General features: G+C 54.5%; 5 protein-coding genes across 5 annotated transcripts; 2 read left to right on the top strand and 3 right to left on the bottom strand.

Moving 5' to 3' along the window:
- Nucleotides 1-1,043: 1,043 nt before the first annotated feature.
- Nucleotides 1,044-7,289, top strand: UMAG_01166 (uncharacterized protein; the record flags this gene model as incomplete). Its single annotated transcript, XM_011388806.1, has 1 exon — nt 1,044-7,289. The coding sequence occupies one exon, from the start codon at nt 1,044-1,046 to the stop codon at nt 7,287-7,289; it is 6,246 nt and encodes a 2,081-aa protein (XP_011387108.1).
- Nucleotides 7,290-7,877: 588 nt separating this feature from the next.
- Nucleotides 7,878-9,992, bottom strand: UMAG_01165 (uncharacterized protein; the record flags this gene model as incomplete). The annotated part of the gene is made up of 1 exon (XM_011388805.1): nt 7,878-9,992. One exon carries the CDS (start codon nt 9,990-9,992, stop codon nt 7,878-7,880), a length of 2,115 nt encoding a protein of 704 aa, XP_011387107.1.
- A 1,386-nt stretch (nt 9,993-11,378) lies between these two features.
- UMAG_01164 (uncharacterized protein) lies at nt 11,379-12,317 on the bottom strand (the record flags this gene model as incomplete). Its single annotated transcript, XM_011388804.1, has 1 exon — nt 11,379-12,317. The coding sequence occupies one exon, from the start codon at nt 12,315-12,317 to the stop codon at nt 11,379-11,381; it is 939 nt and encodes a 312-aa protein (XP_011387106.1).
- A 305-nt stretch (nt 12,318-12,622) lies between these two features.
- UMAG_01163 (uncharacterized protein) lies at nt 12,623-14,176 on the top strand (the record flags this gene model as incomplete). Its single annotated transcript, XM_011388803.1, has 1 exon — nt 12,623-14,176. The coding sequence occupies one exon, from the start codon at nt 12,623-12,625 to the stop codon at nt 14,174-14,176; it is 1,554 nt and encodes a 517-aa protein (XP_011387105.1).
- Nucleotides 14,177-14,400: 224 nt separating this feature from the next.
- Nucleotides 14,401-19,617, bottom strand: UMAG_01162 (uncharacterized protein; the record flags this gene model as incomplete). The annotated part of the gene is made up of 1 exon (XM_011388802.1): nt 14,401-19,617. The coding sequence occupies one exon, from the start codon at nt 19,615-19,617 to the stop codon at nt 14,401-14,403; it is 5,217 nt and encodes a 1,738-aa protein (XP_011387104.1).
- Between the last annotated feature and the right edge of the window lie 92 nt (nt 19,618-19,709).

Here is a 19,709-nt window from a genome sequence, read left to right as displayed (position 1 = left end):
CAAGAATCGAAAGTTGCGCGCCGAGACCGAACTGCAGAAAGTGTCGCATGAGGAGAGCTGCTTGTATTCGTAGCGGATTCGAGAGCCTAGGCTGTGATGGAGGTGCAAGATCGTGGATGTGCAAGACTACTGTTTAAGTTATGTGAAAAGTAGAGCATTCACGATTACAGCCATCCGCGATCATGAATCGTGAATCGTGAATGTTGGCGTGTCCGATTTCCGTCGCTCTGGAAATTTAACGCCCCTGTAGCCTGAGAAAATACAGGAGAAGCACAGAAATATACACAATCGTGAATCGTGAATCGTGAATAGTACTCACAGACTAGTGATGTAAGAGGGCGCCAACTTGAATTCCAAATCGTGAATGACAATCGTGAATCACAATCACGAATCACAATCGTGAGAGACTCGCGACTCGACTCACGACTGGAGCTTTTCCTTCAGCCCTTCCATGCATTCTCCGATTGACATCGATGGATGCAAAGGGTCTTTGCGCCTCACACTCGTGACTCACGAGACCCACGACTTAACCTAGCGCGCGACGCGTTCACGCTCGAGACCAGATTTTGGCAAAGTCTAACACACTTTGGAGTTGTCACATGTCACATGTCACGTGTCACCGGTCACTGTGGACTTGTGACTTTACGACTCACAGATTCGTGATTCACACGATTCATCGTTGTGCCTGCTGCGCATCGCTGCTTTTTGGACCCTGGAACACCACGAGCGAGGCCAAAGCGATACAGACATGCGCCTACTCGTGACTTACAACAAGACAGCGAGTTAGCTTAGCATTCCACCTTGTGTTCCCCACATCATTCACGATTATCCGTCGAGACTTTGCTCGTGCATTGCACCTTCAACAGTGCCGCTGCAGAGAGAGCGAGTACCTCTACTAGAAGCTTCCCAGCGGCTCTCTATCGAACACCTTTCATCAGTGCAACACTGTCGTGGTGAGGCGGCAATCTACCAACCATCGTTTGTCGTACTCAACCCGAGCATGAGCATTTATCGCTAGTAGCGCACCCACTGCGCCTTCTAAAATGGCTTCTTACTTTCTGCCTTCGTTCTTGACCGGCTGGGATCTTTCGTCCGTATCTGCGTTTTCTCTTTCCGCCAACCTGCAAAAGAGAATTCTTTCCTATCTCTTGAAGAGGACCCTCGGCCACCTTGTCGACGGAGGGCAACTCGACCTCGAACAAATTGACGCAGGCATTGGAAGTGGTCGCATAGAAGTGCGCAATGTTCAGCTCGATGCTCAAGCCATCAGCCGACACTTGCCTTCGCTGCCAATCACATTTGTTGCCGGCCAGATCGGAAGTATCCTCATCCAGCTTCCCGTCCCCTATTTTTGGAATGGAGAGCTTTCCATAAATGTGTCTGACATCAGCATTCATGCCAAGCCACGTTCAGACAATCCAGAGCATACCTCGAGTCCACAGCAAGATCTCTCGGCGTCTTTCGCAAGTGCAGCCAGCCAGCTGTTCGTCGAGGATGAGGAGGCAAAGGATCTCGAACAGTCTATTCACGAATCCCTCTATCCCGAAAATCAAAAACAAGCGCAGCAACGTACGGAAGAGGAGAAAGGCTCGCTCATTGCGACCTATGTGGAGGCCCTTTTAACTAGATTGAAGGTCTCTATCGAGCATGTACAGATCCATCTCCAGTCGGACGCACTTGATCTCTCGCTCAAGCTCAGTTATGCCAGCATGAAGAGCTCCAATACTCGCTCAGAACAGCAAGCCGATGCTTCTGTAAGCGATAGTGATCAGACATGTGGCACTGATTCTGCCGCAGTCCCGCATCGCCGACTGCTCAGCGAGACCAAAAGAACGCTCGAGATGCAAAGCCTCGAGCTTTGGTTGCAAGATAATCGAAAGCCAAGCGATTCGATCAACGCTGTCTCCCCCTCTTCGACTGATGGCTCGATGGACCATCTTGTTTCGCAACCATACAAGCCATCTCACGAAATGTCACAATCGGTCGCATCTCTGCAAGCATCCTCCGCAAGCCTCTACGAAAGCGCGATCGGCGAATCGGCATTCCCGGAATCGCTGGAAAAACCCAATCAAGATCCGCTTCATGGAGACGACATATCCTCGACAGCTCCCCCCCCGCTCAGTGGGCGGCATCTGCTATTCAGTCTGGGTCAAGAAGCCGTTCTAGTTACACTCAAGACCACGAAGGAGCGCCACGAATTTCTCGTGTCTGACACAGCTTCGCGGCGCGTCGAACAAAAACTGATAAGCATCGTCACGGACGTAGATGTGCAGATAGGAAATGCCGGCGGTATCATTTTCATCGATCATCTCAGCCTTCTCATGTCCCTCCTTCAGTCTTTCGACCTCACAAGTAGGCATACACAGCAAGAATCGACTCTCAAGGGACCCAAAGCGCAGCCCATGAGAACGTTGTCATCTGCACAGACAGGGGGAGACTTTACGCTCAGCTGTCACATTGATAGCTTCAACCTCATTATCGGTTATGACGATCCTCATGTGCTACAGCAAGACCAGTCTTCTCTCGGGGCTTTTTGGGCTCGTCCATCTCGGGCCCATCCTGATTTTGGACACCTCCGCCTGCGATGCAACAAGCTCGCTGCACACTACAATCATGCTCAGACAGGCCTTTCTCCCGCTCAGTCGCATGCGCAGATCCATTTCTCTGTCGATGATCTTGGCCTCTTCGAGCAATTGCCGACGGTCTTGTACCAGCAATGCCCTCCAGAGTCGTCTCGTGTGCTCCCCATCCTAATCCTGGATCCTACCCTATCTCAATCTGGCACCGATAGCCCCGCTCGTGCCGAGCACCTTCAACATGACTATGCAAGCAGCACCGTCGACGTTTCTGATTGGCGGTATAGTCCTAGTCATCAGACAACAGGACCTCGTTCGCATGCCACTCCTGACGCACAAAATGCGGCAAAGGGTGCACGTTTCAAGTCGACCAGTATACGCCCAGGCTCTTCCTCTTCCGTTCCAAGTTCCCCCCTTCGCACTGCGTATAGCGACCAAGGTTGGAAGATCAAAGCTCCGATCAAATCTCAGACCCAGGCCACCGCACCAGAAGCATCCTTGCCCTGCTTTGTTGTCTCTATTTCCTTGCCACAGAGCTGCAAGGATCAGGGCCAAGTTACGGCTACTGTGGCCCCAGTTCACTTGTTCGTCGACATCTCCCTCGTGACCCGGCTCATGCCAGGTCTGCGCAGATTTGCAACTGCACAAATCGCTGCGCTTCAGGGTGTTTCCGAACCTGACTACGAATTAACAGACTCGATCGCTACCCTTGGAGCAAGTGTCGCCACCATTCAGACTTCCACGGACAGTTTGCTTGGCCACCACAGCACAAATCAAGCCGCTGCCGAACCAAACCCGTACAAGCTCGACCTGCAGATCAGCTTTGTTCGTGTTGATGTGAGGACACCACAGGTATCGTACGATGCGTCTGCGCTTGGTGGTCGTTCTCTCAGCTCAGTCAGGCTTGCTGGTCTCGACAGGAGGTCCGGTATTTTGGTTCTTCAAGTGCAGCATCTCCACTTACATTTGGGCCTCTCGGAGACGCATCAGACAGCGTCTGCCGTCCGGTTCGCTTCTCCCTCCACATCGGCTGATGGCCGGCACAACAGAGGTCCGGTAGTCACTGGAGTCATTAATGCTGAAAAAATCTCAGCTTTCCTGGCTCTACCCTCGCAATCTCGCGCGCTGGTGCTGGCATTGATAGAGGCGATTCACGATGACGCCGAAGTTTCGACACCCTTTGCGAGCTCACAAAACGCCCTGTTACCGCGAGTTGAGTTGTCACAAATTACCGAGACCGCGCCAGGTCGGGGTCAGTTTGACCCGAGGCATGGCCAGGCGAAAGACCGATGTAGCATTTTGATACCATCCATCAAGGTGGAGCTGGAAAAGACGCAGCTCGACTCGCTCCAGTATATGGCGGACGACTTGACACAATCGGTCAACTTGTGGACCTCTGACGATCCAGACGAATCAGACTCTCATGATGCCGAAGGGCTCAAGATTCTCGGCAGTCGCTTCTTTGGCAGTCGCGCCGGTATGTCGATCATGTCCACAAGCACCGATTCAACTGCCACGGCTCGTACCAGTACCAAGAACTCGTCATTGCTCTTGACCATCACCGAGTCGTCCATCCGGCTTTGGCTTCCAAGCTTGTCACCAAATACCGAATCCGTCGGCGACAGACGGACGCGCTCGGCCAAGAGCCTCTTGCTCACAACCACTGACTTTGAACTTCTCTTCGACAGCGACAAGGCGCGAAACACGAATCGGATTGAAATCCGCATTCCCGACATGCAGCTCAGTGTCGAAGCAGGGAGTGCTTTCGCGGAGACCTCGAGCACGCTTCTGGCATTCCGAACTATGGAGAGAACTCTCAACGATCAGAGTCGCAACATGATGCTTCTCCTTGTGCTCGAAGCCTACGCTGAGCCTGGAACAAGCTATCGCGAACAGAATATAGATCTGACCCTCTGCTCGGTGACACTGGCTCCATCCTTTGATCAGGAGCTGGTACCACGCATCAAGCGACTCTTGAAGGCTCCCGCCGGTGTATTTGAGAATGTCGAGCCGAACGAAGTGACGCGTGTCAGCTTCAAGGCCAAAGATTGTTCTGTTTTTGTTGCACCTCAAGGAACCCAGCATCGCGCGGCTGTAGCCATCGGAGAGGCCTCTGTTAAGACCAAGTTGACCTCGCACGCGCCAAAGACCTCGATTAAGCTCGCCATCGCCGGTTTAGATGTTTTTGCGATCGAGGCGGAATCTTCGCAGAGCTCGTCACGGCGTCGAGCTGCGGACAAATCGGCCTCCGACCACTGGTCTAAGCGCGGCTATGCTCGCCTGCTTCACGCCCCCGAGAGCAAGGTCAGTATTCACCTCAACACCTTGACACGACCCGAGGTCGACGTCAAAGTTACCAAACTTCGTGTCAAGCTTCAAGCAACCGCTGATACGCTCAACGTTGTCACCGGCCTTGTCGGCGCCATCACGGAGACTCAAGCTGCTGGGTCGACCGAGTCCAGATCAGCGTCGCCCCTTCCCCACGACAGCTTTATGTCCTCGACAGATTCAGAATACAGCAATCGAAGCAATCTCTCCGAGAAAGAGGTTGGGCCGATACAAACGTCAAAGACAGCTGATCACTTTGACAGAATGGCCGAGCTTTTGTCGGGAATCGAAGATGACGCCTACCATCTTGCATCTCCTCTGCCCGTAGCTGCGGATCTGGTCGAGGACGACGTACCTTCGGATGCGGCATTTCTCGGTAGCAAGGGCCGGTATCATCCCGACATTGTCGAGACGACGCTCGATTCTGATGAGTTCTTTGGCGGCGAGTCAGTCGCCTCGCTCTCCCTCCTCGCACCACGCGCCGATACCGTTATCTTTGCCGACGAAGATGTCACAGTGCGCCTCCTCGATCCCAAAGGCATCTGTCCCGTACAAGAGTACTTTACGGATCCAGGTCTGAGACCTCACGTCAATTCCGCGCTTGGTACAGCGGCGAGCTCGGTCCGGGTTCGAGTGAGCAACTTTGACCTTTCGGTGCGCCTGCATTCGGGTTACGACTGGCCGTCGACGCGGAATGCGGTCCAGCAAGAGGTCAAGCTGGTGCGCAAGCGGCTGCAAAAGATCAAGCAGTTGCTGGCAGAGGGGCAGGTGCCGGATGACAGTGTCGAAGCGGCGACGAGCAATCTGCTAGACTCGATGCACATCAGCTTGCCGAACGTGGCGGCCGAGATGGACGCCGACGAGATGATGCGTGCTGTGGAAGACGAAGTGGGAGATTGCTCGGATGCGGCATCGACGACGGACAGCGATGCTTCTGCATCCTGGCAGGCGTTGCCGTTCGTGCGACGCGATAGGCAAGCATCTCGGTTGGATCACAGGCGCGCCGAGGCCAGTCACACCAAGCTGGAGCGTTCTGCAGGCTCGTTGATCGACTTTAACTTGCGAGGTCTGGAGGTCGAGTTTGACAAAGCAGACGCGTCTCTGGCTGGAAATGTGGTCTCGAGAATTGCGGTGAATGCGCGCAGGTTTGAGATCATCGACAATATAAAGACGTCGACGTGGCGGACGTTTCTCACCGAGATGCAAGATGCGAATAGTGCGCTGCGGCATGATGTGGAGAGCAAGATGGTCAAGGTGGAGATCGTGTATGTGCGGCCACAGGGGTTGGAGCCAGAAGGTGCGTCGGTGGAACAGCCAGAGGTACGGATGCGCGCTAGGTTGGCACCGTTGCGGCTGCATGTCGATCAAGATGCACTTGACTTTTTGAAGAAGTTTTTTATGTTCAAGCCGCCGGGACAGAAGGAGACGAGCGGGGCGGCTGCAGCTACAAGCGGTTCAGCGCTGCCTTTTGTGCAGTTCGCTGAGGTGCTGCCGATCAAGATCAAGTTGGACTATAAGCCAAAGCGGGTGGACTACAATTTGCTGCGTCAGGGAAAAACGATCGAGCTGATGAACTTTTTCCATTTCGAGGGCTCAGAGATGGTGCTGCGGCACGTTACGCTAAGGGGAATCAATGGATGGGCACGACTGTTTGACACCCTCAATGATATCTGGACACCAGATGTCAAGGCGAATCAGTTGGCCGACTTTTTGTCGGGACTAGGTCCGATTCGGAGCTTGGTGAATGTGGGCGCGGGATTGGCGGATCTGGTGCTGCTTCCGATCGAACAGTACCACAAGGACGGTCGTGTGCTGCGCGGTGTTCAACGCGGCGCGGCGGGTTTTGCTAAGACGACAGCACTGGAAGCAGTGAAATTGGGCGCTAGGCTCGCTACTGGTACGCAGGTGATTCTGGAACAGGCAGAACATATCCTGGGCGGAGAAAGAATGGAGGAAAGCATAACGGCAAGCGCCATCGGTCCGGAAAGTGGTCAAAGCTTTCAGAGCCTCAGTGAAAGCGTCATGGTCGAGCGCATGTCACGTTCAGGTAGCGTCAGTAGGTATGCGCAACAACCGCTCGATATGCGAGATGCACTTGCGCAGGCGTATTCCGGCTTGACGGACCACTTGACCTCGGCAGCACAAACAATCTTGGCCATCCCAATGGACGTCTTCGATGCGTCAGACTTGGCCGGCGCACCAACCACACGTTCGTCCGAGCATACTCGGTCACGTCCCGTCGTCAAGGCTGTCCCGATAGCCATACTCAGAGGCGCACAGGGCGCTTCGCATGCTATTGCAAAAACCATGCAGGGCGTACAGGTCGCTTTGGGCGATCGACAGAATGTTGACGAGCAAAAGTACAAGTTGCCCCCACACACGTAATCACGAATGCACCCACCAACTCGCTCGATTGTCAATTCACAATTCGCTCGTCTCGCTAGGTGTGTGATGGCTTTCGATCTTGTGGCGAGCGCAATGGCTCGGCCCGCTAGCGCGTACGCGTAGCCGGACCTAGCGCCACTTGGCAGCACGAGATTTCGGCTGCCTAGCCCACATGGCGAGCATGAACACGGTTTACACGGTCTGGGGCTTAGCGAGCGCAGAGTCAGCTCGCATTCACGACGCACGCTGCAAGGTGTGCGCAGTCGGCGTGGGACACACTAGACGCCTCATTTCAACATGTCGATACTTGCTCCATACTCGATCTGTTGCTTACGCTCACGCAGACGGCGCTTGGTTTCACCCTCACACAAGCTAAAACACGGCGCGGTTGATATCGCTTGTTTCTATACCTCGCGCCTGTGTCGCGAGCTAGGCGCGCTTTGATCCAAGCAAGCGTATAGTCTCTACGCTACCACAGCGTGGAAGCGCGCGTTGATTCGATTGCCAAATTGAGTGTCGCTGCAATCGATACCAGACATGCCGAAAGAGAGGTTGCGCATAGCACAAAGTCTCGACACGCGCTCGAGGCTAGCTCGTCTTGGCATAGCTCGAAACGATATAGCTGATAGCGTTTTCGGCAGCTTGTACGCCGGCGACGAAGCGGGCGTTGTAGTGCGCCTCGTCGCTGGGCTTGAAGCGACCTGCCGAGACGTAGGCGTTGAACGTGTCCATTTGGTACTGGTTAGCGAAGCCGAGGCGCGAGAGCGTGTCGGTGGAAGACGCGAGGATGCGTGAAGTGTAGAAGCCGTCCGAAAAGCCGCGCTCAGCCACAGTAGCGTTGGCGGCAGCAGCACGACGATCCTGCTGCGCCTGACGCGCGGCAAACGTGGTAAAGCTTCCAACGCCGCGTTCGAGCTTGTGCTGCGAACCAGTCTCACCAGCGTCAGAGGCGAACAGCGAATGACCAAAACCGTTCGGCCCCACCTTGCTGATGTCATCGCCATCGTCGTCTTGGTCGAGCGGTGCACCGGCAGCGAGGAAGGTCTTGGCAGATTTCAGCGCGGTACTGTTGGTGGGTAGACGCACACGACTGATCTCGGTACGAATAGGCGAAAGAGGACCTAGTTTGTCGCCGGTCAGGTTCCCAACGCCGCCCAGCAAAGTCGTAGAAACCGGAATCCCCCATGATGAAAAGTTGCTCTGCAAAAACTTTTTCGAGGCGCTCTGGAAACACCAGCCAGAGTTCTGGTCGCAGTTCTCCATCTTGTACGACCAAAACGTCCAACCGGCACCAGTGGTCTGCCAGATGTCTTGCTGCGTTTGGCAGAATTCAGTTTGGTCCTTGCTGGGGTTCTTGCTGTCCTTGATCGAGCTCCACGCAAGAGCGCACGACCATTCGCCTACGATCAGGTTGCGACGAGCGATCGAAGATTGCTCGGCGAATTGGCCAAAGATGGAGCCGTCAAGCTTTGTAACGTGTCCCTGTGCAGTCAGAGCCTGGTCCGATGGAGTGTAGACATAATAGGCGTGGTGGTCCGAGATGACAAAGTCGGTCCGTTTTTGAACAAACGCAGCACCCTTCGAGAGAACAAAGGCATCGTGGAAGTAGAGCGGAATCGTCTTTGCGTAAGCTGAAGCATTGCGCATTGCATCCATAGCAGTTGGCAACCACTGCCAGTAGCTGTCGCGATTCTGAGGCTCATTGAGGAGTTGGATGCCAATCACATTGGTCACATCCGAGATTTCCTTTGCGAGCCATACGAGGAGCTCGGTGGTGAGACCCTGGTTCCAGGAGTTGTACCACTCGATGTTGCCGTCGTTGAGACCCGAGTGAGCCTGACCGTTCTGCGAGCCGTAGGCGCCGTGGAGGTCGACAATGACGCCAATGTCGTACTTGGCAGCCCAGTTGATGGCGCGCGCAATGTAGCGCCAGCTGAACTCGTAAACCGACCTGTACTGCTCAAACGGGCTGTAGTGGGTGAAGTACGGACCTGCGGACCAATAGCCGATCGGTAGGCGCACCGTGTTGATACCTTGTTGCGCCAAGTTGCGGAAGTCGTCTTCGGTAATCCACGTGTCCCAACGCTTCTCCATGTAGGCACGTGCCGAGGTGAGACCGTCTCTTGAGGTACCAAAGCCGTCCAGAATGTCGAATTCGGCCTGCTTGGTGCCTGTAGCACAGGACATGAAGTCGGTCTCCATCCAGCCTTCCTGCACGAACCAGGCACCGAGGTTGACACCTTGCTGTTGTCGATAGCGCATGATCGTTGCCTTGACAGGGTCAAAGGCAGGGAAAGTGGGAGGGGGAAGCTTGTCCCATCCGCCATTCGGAGTATATCCGGCCGAGTATGGGCATCCTCCGGGACCAACCTTGCGTGAAGCTGCCAACTTACGAGCTGGATCAGCGCTCTCGCTCTCGCCTGCGGTCTGGTTAAGGGACTCCACGGGGACGTACAAGGTAGAGGGAACACCCCAGTCGGAAGAGTTGTGAGTGGAAGTCCAGTCCGTGGTGGAGCCTGTCTTCTGAACCTGGAAAGAGTTGGGCTTGTTGGTTACGGTACTGCGTCCCCCTGTGTTGGTATCCGAAATGACCACGCTCTGATTGGCAGTCGGAAGTTGAGGAATGGGCTTGTAGTTGGCGGTGGCCAGCGACAGGGCACTGGCAACAGCATTCAGGCTCGTATCCCTGGGAAGGAGCCTCATGGTTTCTGATCAACGGAAACGTGTCGAGACTAGGCTCAAAGGGTTCACTTGTCGCAGAGACGGTGCTGGCTGAAGTCAAGCGAAAAAATTGACGATGAAGGGAATGCAAAGAAAGGCGCGCAAGTTATTGGCTCTGAGCCGGTCAGAAGACTAATAAGCTTGCAAGTTCGAAGGCACCGGGCCTTGTAAATGAGCGATTTCGACGTCGGAAGAGAAAGAAAGGACAGTAAAGACGCGAAATGAGAGGGCCTGCCTCGAAGATAGAAATGATAGACTGAATGAGCAAGGAAGGTGTGTAAGGTGGTGGTGAGAAGAAGGGAAAGGGAAGATCGAAACGGAAAGGACTGTACTGCAGCCCCCATTAAGAGGAATGAGGCATCACCGGATGGGGCCTAAGGGCAACTCACCCGAATGAGAAAGCAGAAATTCAAGCACCGATAGGAACAATTAACGAGGCGAGCTGGACGAAGATGCGGACAGAGGCCTGGCTCAGATTGGAGTCATGACTGCGGGGACCTACATGTTCAACTTCTCTTGCGTTTAGCTGCGATTCAGAATGCTGCCAAGGACGGTCTTGGCGAGCGGTCCAGACAATAGCTGGTGCGATTCGCTGCCTCCGTTCTCAGTCTCAAAGCAGAGGCGGAGGTAAACGATAACGATCGTCTACATCTGGAAAGGCGTCCATGTACCAAGAGTCTGATTGATTGGAGGCGGTGCTTTCAACATCCACTGACACCCATGAGGTATTGTAGTGAGGCTTGGCATCAGGGTGTGAAAGGGCACCCTCAGCTCAGCCGCAGAAGCACATAAGCACGCAAGCATGTGGACCATCTCTCACTGAACTCTATGTGAAGTCAGTACAATGCGGCTGACGGAGGGCGTAGCAAATCCGAAGCAAGAGTTGATAGCTTGGCGCGCGATAAATGACATGTCCCAATATGCAGTCGTGGTTTTAGAGTTGTGCGTGAGTTAGCTGATCGTTGATGATGCCGCAAAATTGGGCGAATTTACAGTCAATTAATCACGTTGAGAGTGAAATTGGCGTTGGTCTTTCGCGCATCACCATTGATTTTGTGATGAGCCTGTTCAAACACGATCTGGCTTCAAACAAGACTTTCGAGGAGCGATGAGCGATGAGCGGTCACCCGACGTTCGCAGATTTGTGATTGTTGTCATCGTTCATCACATGCTGTTTGATGGTTGCATGTGTGCACCCCGAGCATCGCTTACACTCGGCTGTGTTTGAGTGTCTTCAGTAATGACTACGCCACACTCGTGACTGTGACTGCAATCGGAATATGGGCTATGTTGTGCAACAGGGTGCAAAGTACACGCACAGCGAGTCCGAGCGAGCGTACTTAGGTGCCATGTGAATTGCGCTTGGAATCAGAATGCAAGTGGTTGCTTGCCAAGGTCCCACTCTCGGACTTTCTTTGGCGGCCGAGCCTCTGGAGAAGCGCTCCTGCGCTGATTGATCCTGTTTGTATGTGAACTTCGCTTCTGATCCTTCCTCTCCACGCATAAGGTTTGTTCTGACTTGGACTCAGGTGCGCGTCTTCGCAGGTGTCTTTTCTCTCGCCGCTGGTCGTGACCTCGTTTGTCACTTCGTCGCCTGTGCGAGCTTGTTTCCTGTGGTTCATTTTTCGAGCTCGAGCAAGGCCTGCGTTGCTTGTCACCACGTTCTGCGACCTTATCCCGCCTACTTTCGGGGCGATGCCGATGTTCTCTTTCGTGATGGCATTTGTGTGACCTTGCCTCCTTCTCATTCTTGCGGCGCTTTGTTACAATTGCGGATTGCTCCTCGTCCTTTGCGCGTCTCTGCCTGTTGGATCGATCTGGTCTTGAAGAAGCCTCAATTTGATCTGGTGGAGCATCTTGCTCTTCAAAATGTCGACCCATCTTGCTCGATAGGTCTGTCACATCTTTCACCTCCGCATTGCGATCAGTGAAGCTGTCCTCGTCATCCGACCAACCTCTCATGCGAGACGTTGGTGTTGCAGCGCTTGGGCCAGTCCTCTCTTTGCCTTTTCCCTTTGCCGATGGAGCATATTTCTCCACCCCTTCTCTGGCCTGCTGCCGCAGCAATGCTCTGTTGTGCCCCTCGACATTTTGGATTACGGAAGCCAGAAATCTTTTGTTGGTATTGGGTATGCGACAAGTTTTGCTCTGATGGTCGTCTTTGAGATAAGCACCGATTCCTTCGGCATCGGCTTGTGCTTGTTTGGCTCTGGATTTCTGGATGATCAGCTCCGCAATATAGGCGTCCAGTTCAGAATTTGGAATCGAGCCGAGCTTTGACCCGGACGCAGCGGACGACTCGGTCATCTATATTGTTCGAGTAGAAAGCGACTGATCAGATTAGCATCGCTGTATCTGATGTGATGCGAGACGTCGATGAGGATACAAGCCATTTGTTGCCCGTGGGCGATTGCAATCACGAATGTCAATCACGAATCGTGAATGGTACGAAACCGTGAATCAGGAATGGATGTAGTTATCGGATTTCGGACATGTGGAGGCACCAGCCACGAGCTTGTCACGTGTGACTTTTCTTCGCATGATAAGCAGCCTCCTTGCTTGTTTATGATACACTCTGTCATGTCTGGAAGCTTGGCGATATCGAGACGAGTATGTCGTCTCAAGCCGGCTCCGCACAGCTGTTGCTCAACGGACTTCCACCGCGCACGCAAATAACGGTTGATGCACATTCCGAAACATATGTGATCAACGAGCGCTTTTCGGGCATCAAGTCACTTCCTACCGGCTGGCATTGTATTTCTTGGAGCATTCCATCGTCCGATTCTTCCACTGACCAATGCGCCTCAGCTAGACCGTCCGAAGTATCACTACGTAATGTTCTGCTCCGATGGTTCGACGACGGAGAAACCGCGGTTCGAGAGCTAGACCGCTTGCAGCAAACGCTCGTCGTTCCTGATCAGCTCTTGTCTTGCTCAACTGCTGTATCTACTTCCAGTAGTACAAGACCAAAGCGTTATCGTAAATCGCGGGCAATGAATGCCTCTGGTGTTCAAACCGTATCGATGCTTGTCACGCCGGAAGTGCTGAGCGCCGTTGAGCCACGTCTGTTACCGTATCCAGAGGATGCAGGACATATGTGGCGTCAGGCAACGCGGCATCTCAGCCTGGATCGAGGTGGGATGGGTCGACAAGTTGTTGCCAGAGTCGTTGGTGTCGAAATTGCAAGCGGAGATTTCACGACGGATAGCCTTTCGACCGGGCCGAGCAGATGGAACGATGCCAAGGAAGAAGAGCAGCTCCAACGCACAACGGGTGCATTGGGCAGGAAAGAGGATGGCAAGCTCATTTGGGGCAAATCGAGGCGATTGCAAGCCAAAACGTCTGAGGTCGAGGTGCAAGATGATATGGAGAATGGAGTGGAGGATGCAGTGGAGCACAAGAGCCGAAAGCGCTCGGCATCGATAGAGTCGATAGAAGGAGAGAGGGATGATGGCCAACTGGCATTTACACGTTTCGAGCTGAGACGCAGCTGGCCGGCGAATTCGATCGGTGCTGAAATCACACGATGGAGCCAAGACAAGAGCTGGCTTTTACGCGATGTAGCGCGGCGTAGTTGGTTGGGCATTTCGCATTCTGCGTATTCTGCTGATGGAGACGGCTGGTTCGTAGGTTTGTTGTGCGAGTTCGAACTGGCATTCGTCGTGTTCATTACAGCCAACAATGCGTATGCTTTCGAACAGTGGATGGACATGGTCGCGCTGTTTTGTCGCGCATCTTCGCTGATTGGTGCGCAATCCGCTTTTCAGCTACACCCATCCACCCAGATCTCGTCTCCTCGCACGGACCGAGACATCCACCTCAACGCCCACATAGCGTTCCTCAACACCCTCCACACTCACGTTTTCATTCTGCCTACCGACTTCTGGTCCTCCCAATCTACGACACAGCAAGAATCTCAGTTGCTCAAAAACCTCGACATCCTACGTGCAAACATCGCCCGCTCTCTCTCGACTCCTTGTCACTATCAACACACCGTGGACGAAGACCAGCGAGAACAGCTCGTCAAAGCGTGGCGAGCCCTCTCTCACACCACCTCATCCAGGTTCGGCTGGTCTCTAGATCACAGACTCGACGAAGAGGCCGAAGTGTACGACGATATCGAGGCGGAACAAGGCGAAGACGCACCCGTAGTTGTCGACCTGTGAACTCGTGTTACGCTGAAAAGCATCTTGCTTTCATCTTTTGACGAGTGATTTGTAAAGACGCACTCGTGACTGTGCATTCCATGTGACCCCAGTGCTAAAGCATGTACGATGGTCGCTCGATGCGGAGCAGATGAGTCAAGCTGTGGGGCTCTCTAGCCGCATAGTCTGAATAAGTGACGACATCGACATTGCAGATACAGTATATAAGCAGTCTATCTGATTTTCTACGCCTGTTGGGATGGCGCCGCTTCCGTCTCGGCCGTCTCGCTCTGTTCGCGCTCGCGCACCGGCACTACAGCAGCCGTCGGCGGTCGGAAAACCTCCTCGAACAAGCCTGGCAGGAAGCGCTGCAGACGATCGTGCGTCACATCGAACAAACGCTTTTGCATCCCACCTTTGCCTTCCGGTGACAGCAACTGCGAGGTCGACATGACCAACAAGACATTCTTGAGATTCTCCGGTATGGCCTCTGTAAGCGGATTTCTTCGGCCAGCATTTCCTCCAGTGGAGTTGATCATGCGATCCATGAGGTCCAATACATCCAACCATAGCTTACCAAACTCTTGCTCGACTGCGAGATGGCCATTGGCGTCCTGGTCTACGGCTGACGGCGACGGCGCCAGATGCGGTAGTAGGTGCAAGAACGTCTTGCAAATTAACGCAGATGCGCGAATGCGGATCTCAAGCATGCCGCCGTTTTTATTAGCTGCCGAGGGTGGGTCAATCTGATACACCTGCGGTTTCAGCAAGTCCTCGATCAACGGAAACAGCGTAGCCGAAAACACGACACGAATCAGCGCCGTACGTGAGGGGGAGATGAGCGACTCGTCCGAGACAAGTTGTGGACAAAAGAGAGTTCGTTGCAACAAAGTGACGGCGGCTGAACGAACCGGAGCGTAAGCGTTGATCCATTGCCGCGCTAGTCCCGTGAGCAGTGCTAGCCAGTACTTGCTCCATATTTCGTCCAGCTTGGCTTGCTCTTCGTCCCTGTCGGCACTGACCATGCCGGCTTCAATGTCAATCAAGCGAGGAATCTCGCTCTTCAGCGACTCGAGTACGCCGACGGCTTCGACACCTCTCTCTTGCTGCACCTTTTCAGCTTCGGCCATCTCCTTCTTTTCCGTGATGGTTGTGCGGCGCTGCGGCGCTTCACGCAAAATCATGTTGCGCCACGCGCTCGTGTCTGCTCCGTCGGCAAAATGAACCAGCTGCGAAACAGCTGGCAAAAAGTTATCCGGCGACAGCCTGGGCATTTGATCAATCTGGTCGGCAAATTTCGTCGACCCGACAACGATCGCTTTGGTCGTGTCGAACGCAAGCCGCGCCGAGTCCGCGTTGCGCATGTTTGAGTTGTCGGCAATAAGTGCAAATACCAAGCCCCACTCGGTGGGAGAACGCACAAAGGTTGGATGCGCTGACAGAATGCGAGTCAGACCAGCGAGCAGCTGCTTGGAGCCAGAGATCCGGATGTCAACCGGCAGCTCGCGTAGCAGATCGAGGGCAATAAAGATTTGATCACGCAGCGATTCTTCGGCGACTATGGAAGTGATGATTCGTAAAAGCGCCGCCACCTCACGTTCCACCATCAATGGGTGGTACGACCTGGCGTTGCGAAGCACAGCAGTGATGTGCTCCGAAATCCACGGCCACGTCTCGGCGACTTGTTGACTTGGACCTGAAGTGACAATCTGGGTCAAAAGCTCCAAGAGGAAAGGCACTCGCGGATCATAGCTCAGTGGCAAGCTTCCTGCCAAAGCAGCATGAGATCCGGCGCCACCGGCTGTGAGGCTACTCGAAGACGAAGCAGAAGCAGCTGCTGCCAATGGCCTGCCCGAGTCTTTGCCGTTGGGGCCACTGGTCGCACCATGATGCACGCTATTCGGCGTAGAGGTGCCGTCGGTATTCCAGCCGGCCGACTCGCGGAAGAGGACTTTCTCGACGGTAAGCGACTCGATGAGGAAGCGAAGATAGTGGACGGCGCATAGATGCGACTCTGTCGAAAGCTGAAGCACCTGTCGCCACAGGTCTTCGAGACGGCAGGAAGCGATGCAGTCTACCGAACTCAAGGTCGCCTCAATGTCTTCAGAGGTGGCCTCATACGGGGCAGGCTCGTTCGTGTTTGAGTATGGAGACAAGAGGTACGAGGAGAGAGTGCTGAACAGGCCTCCACCCTGAGCACGCGGATCTTGTGGTGAAGGGCCGGGGATCTTCTTTGGCTTGAGCGGGATGGGGACAGGGCCATCGGCGAGATCTTCCATCTGCACCATAGAGGCAGGAAGCATGCCATGTGCGAACAAATTTTTGAAGATCTCGAATAAATCTGACCAACCGGTGCGGATGGCGTCCATGTTGCCGTTGGCGATGGTGAACAAGACCACTGCCGCAAGTTGACCCTTGAAGTTGACACCAAAGCGTGTCGAGAGCGGACTGACGGTGACCTGCTGGTTTTCAACCTCGACCGTCGGATTGCTCGTCAAGGTTTGTGGCACCGAGCTGTCAAGTAGACCGGTAGCACTTGCAAGCGTGTGCACCATAAAGTCAAAGACCTCAATGAGATCAAAGTCGGATGCGAGAATACCGCATTGACGAATACCCGAGATTGCTCTCTCTACCATGTACTCATCAGAGAAGGTAGAGAAGGCGAAGGCGATGCTCGAAAGAATTGGCTTCCAGCTAGCCTCGAACATAGTACGATCGAAGGCAGTTGTTTTACAAGCGACCAAGCTGCCGGCAGTTCGCGAACGCCTAAGCAACTCTTTCCAGGTATACTCGAAGCCAAGCTGACCAGCGTGCTCTTCCGGCATGACGATTTCGCGCTTGCGAATGCTCTCGTAAACAGCACCGATCAGCTCGGGAGCAAAATCTTGGCCGCCATTGATGCCTCGAAGATTCTTGCGATAGTCGTCGACCGTCATGCGACGCTTGTTTTGTGGGTTGTGCTGATCCGTGTTGAGCATGATGACAGAGTAGGCAAGAATAAAGACAGCATCTTCGGTGGCAATGCCCTCGGGCTTGGCAGCAAAGTAGGTGGATGCAAACGTCTGAGTGATGCGTTCGATTTGCTGCGATTCACCAGGGAGACGAAAGCTTTCGAGCATCTCTCGCAGCGCCTCGGCGATGGGCTTATCCTTGAAGTCAAACAGACGAATGAAGGCTTCGAGCACATTGATGTTGTCAGGGCGGCCAATGTAGTCGCCGACGAGTTTCTTGTCAAGGCGTGGGCATTCTTTGAGGAAACGGGCGATCCTCTCCTCACGTGAGAGAGCGGAATCGCCATAGTCGAGAAGACCTTGCTTTTCGAGGAAGGCGAGTCCATCTTTGGGCTTTGCGTTGAAACGACTAGCACCATCCAGGATGGTCGCCTTTTTGGCCTTCTGAAGCGCCAGAGCTTGGGCCGAAAGGCCGCCTGGAAGGACGGCATGCTGCTCGGCAGCATTGGGCTGTATTGTCTCGGCGCGTTCTGCGATGGCCGCGATGAAGGAGAGGAGCGCATCGAGGGCGAAGAGCTGTACAGAGTCTTGCTGCAAAGGGCTCTGTGGATTGGCTGCATGGATGCTGCGACACAAAAAGTGGAGCACGCGCTCGTACATGTTGTCGCAGTCCGTATAGCAGTCGTAGTTTAGGTAGAGGTCCACAAGGTATTCGGCGGAGCGTTCCGAATCAAAGTTGCGGAAGAGCTGTGCAAAGGTCTCGAGATAGAGCTCGCGAGCCTCTCCGGTGGCGGGTGCACGATCCGTGCTTTTTGGCAGTGGCGGCGCAGGTGGCGCAGGAGGAGGCGGTGGTTGAACCTGTAAGGCAGCTGCAGGGAGATCTGGAGTGGCGGTGCGCGTTAGGGCCTCGGCAGCAAGAGCACGCTTGGCAACACTGTCAAAAGACCTCTCGTTCCAGGGCTCGAGTGCAAGTGGGAAAGTGGGAGCAAGGCGATCCATGAGATAGTTGAGGAAGAGCTCGTGCTGAAGCTTCAAGTGCTCGCGCATGGTCTCAAACATGGTGGAAAGAGCGCGCAGGCTCAGTGACAGCGGAATGGTGTCGTCACTGCGTGCGATGGTGAAGAGGTGCTTGCAAGCGGTATCCTGCATGAGGGCACGTAACGAAGGAAAGTCGCCGATGGAGCGGCCAGAGGTTTCGAGGATAGAGATGAGCATGGACATGCCGAGCCTGCGCATGGTGTTAGTATGTTGCAGGTTGTTGGGGTCAAGGAGAGAGACGATGACGCGGCAAACTTCAAGAATCGCCGGTAGTCCAAAGGGCTTGATCTGAATCGGTGTTGTAACCGCTTCTTGTTGAGACGCATCGGTGGCGGGATCTTGAGGTGCTGCCTCAGTGTCAGGTGTGGCCTGCGGCTGATCGAAAAGTGGTGTCGTTGGTTGTTTTTCGTCTTGCGATGAAGCTTGGACTTCTGAGATGAGCTTCTCTTGTCGAGATTCGTTCAGTGTGCTGTATGCATCGGTTGGTGACGCTGCTGCCTGTTGGTCTTCGTCGTCTTGTTCTTGTCCCATCTCGCGCAGCTCGTCGAGGGCGTGAGCTGCGGCTGCGGGGAAAGCGTTGCTGGTGGGGTCGGGCATGGTCATTCTGCGGCGCTTCTTTTCGTCAAGCTCGGCATCTTGACCGACGGGATCGGCAGCGAGTGTCGCATGCTCCGGTTCACGCTCAGGGCCATCTGTGGTGGAAGGATAGAATTCATCGACGGATGGCGATAGAAGCGGAAGACGGCTGAAGAGGGTGCGGACCATGGAAGTCATGGACAGCTCGGCTGTGCGACGGAGTACCTCGGAAAGGCGAGTCTGGCAGCACATGGACAAGCCGGTCTCCATCATCTCGCAGACGCTGTCATCGCCTAGGCAATCAGCGAGCGTGCGCGGCTGTCTTGTGTGAATGGGGTCAAAGTGGTTGGGCAAGGGCGAGTCAAGCTTGGTGGGCTCGCAGATAAGTTCACGCATGACCGAGAGGATGCGAACCAGGACGAGCTCGTCGGTGGTTGCTTCGGAGGCTTCGAAACGGCAGTGACTGGTGGCATGGGCGATCTCTGCGACAGCGATCTGGGCAGCTGGGGCGGACAAGGTTACAATGTTGTAGACCAAGAACTTGTGGACAGCTTGAAGTGCGGCGGAGGTGACAGGGGCCGAAGTGCGCGGGCTGAGAATCACACGCAGGAAGGGAGCCAGAAGGGCGGGAAGCGGGAAGCTGGACAGGGCAGTGCAGGAGCGGAGTTGGGCTCGGAGCGTTGCAAATGCAGTGAGCAGGCTGACGGGATCGTCTGATCTAGCGTCAATGCCAAGGGACAAGCCGAGGCGTCTAGCAGCAGCTGTTGAGCTTGAAGCGGTGTCGACTGTTGCTCCTCGTTGCATACCTCTAAGCGCGATGTGAGCGCTGGAAGCGGTGGTGGGTTTGGGATCATGGGGGTCAGCCGGGTTTGTGTGCTGCGTGGCAGGTTGAGGCATGTGTGCGGCCGAGTAGCTGTAGCAAGTGAGTCGCGCAAGTGAGGCTGAGGATGAAGCGTTCCACCGTGCTGCTTTGCGAACTGCGGAAGTGA

The sequence above is a fragment of the Mycosarcoma maydis genome, chromosome 2, assembly GCF_000328475.2.
Source record: "Mycosarcoma maydis chromosome 2, whole genome shotgun sequence".
Taxonomy (NCBI): domain Eukaryota; kingdom Fungi; phylum Basidiomycota; class Ustilaginomycetes; order Ustilaginales; genus Mycosarcoma; species Mycosarcoma maydis.
Note: the sequence above shows the minus strand (reverse complement) of the source record. Positions and strands in the feature narration are given on the sequence as shown.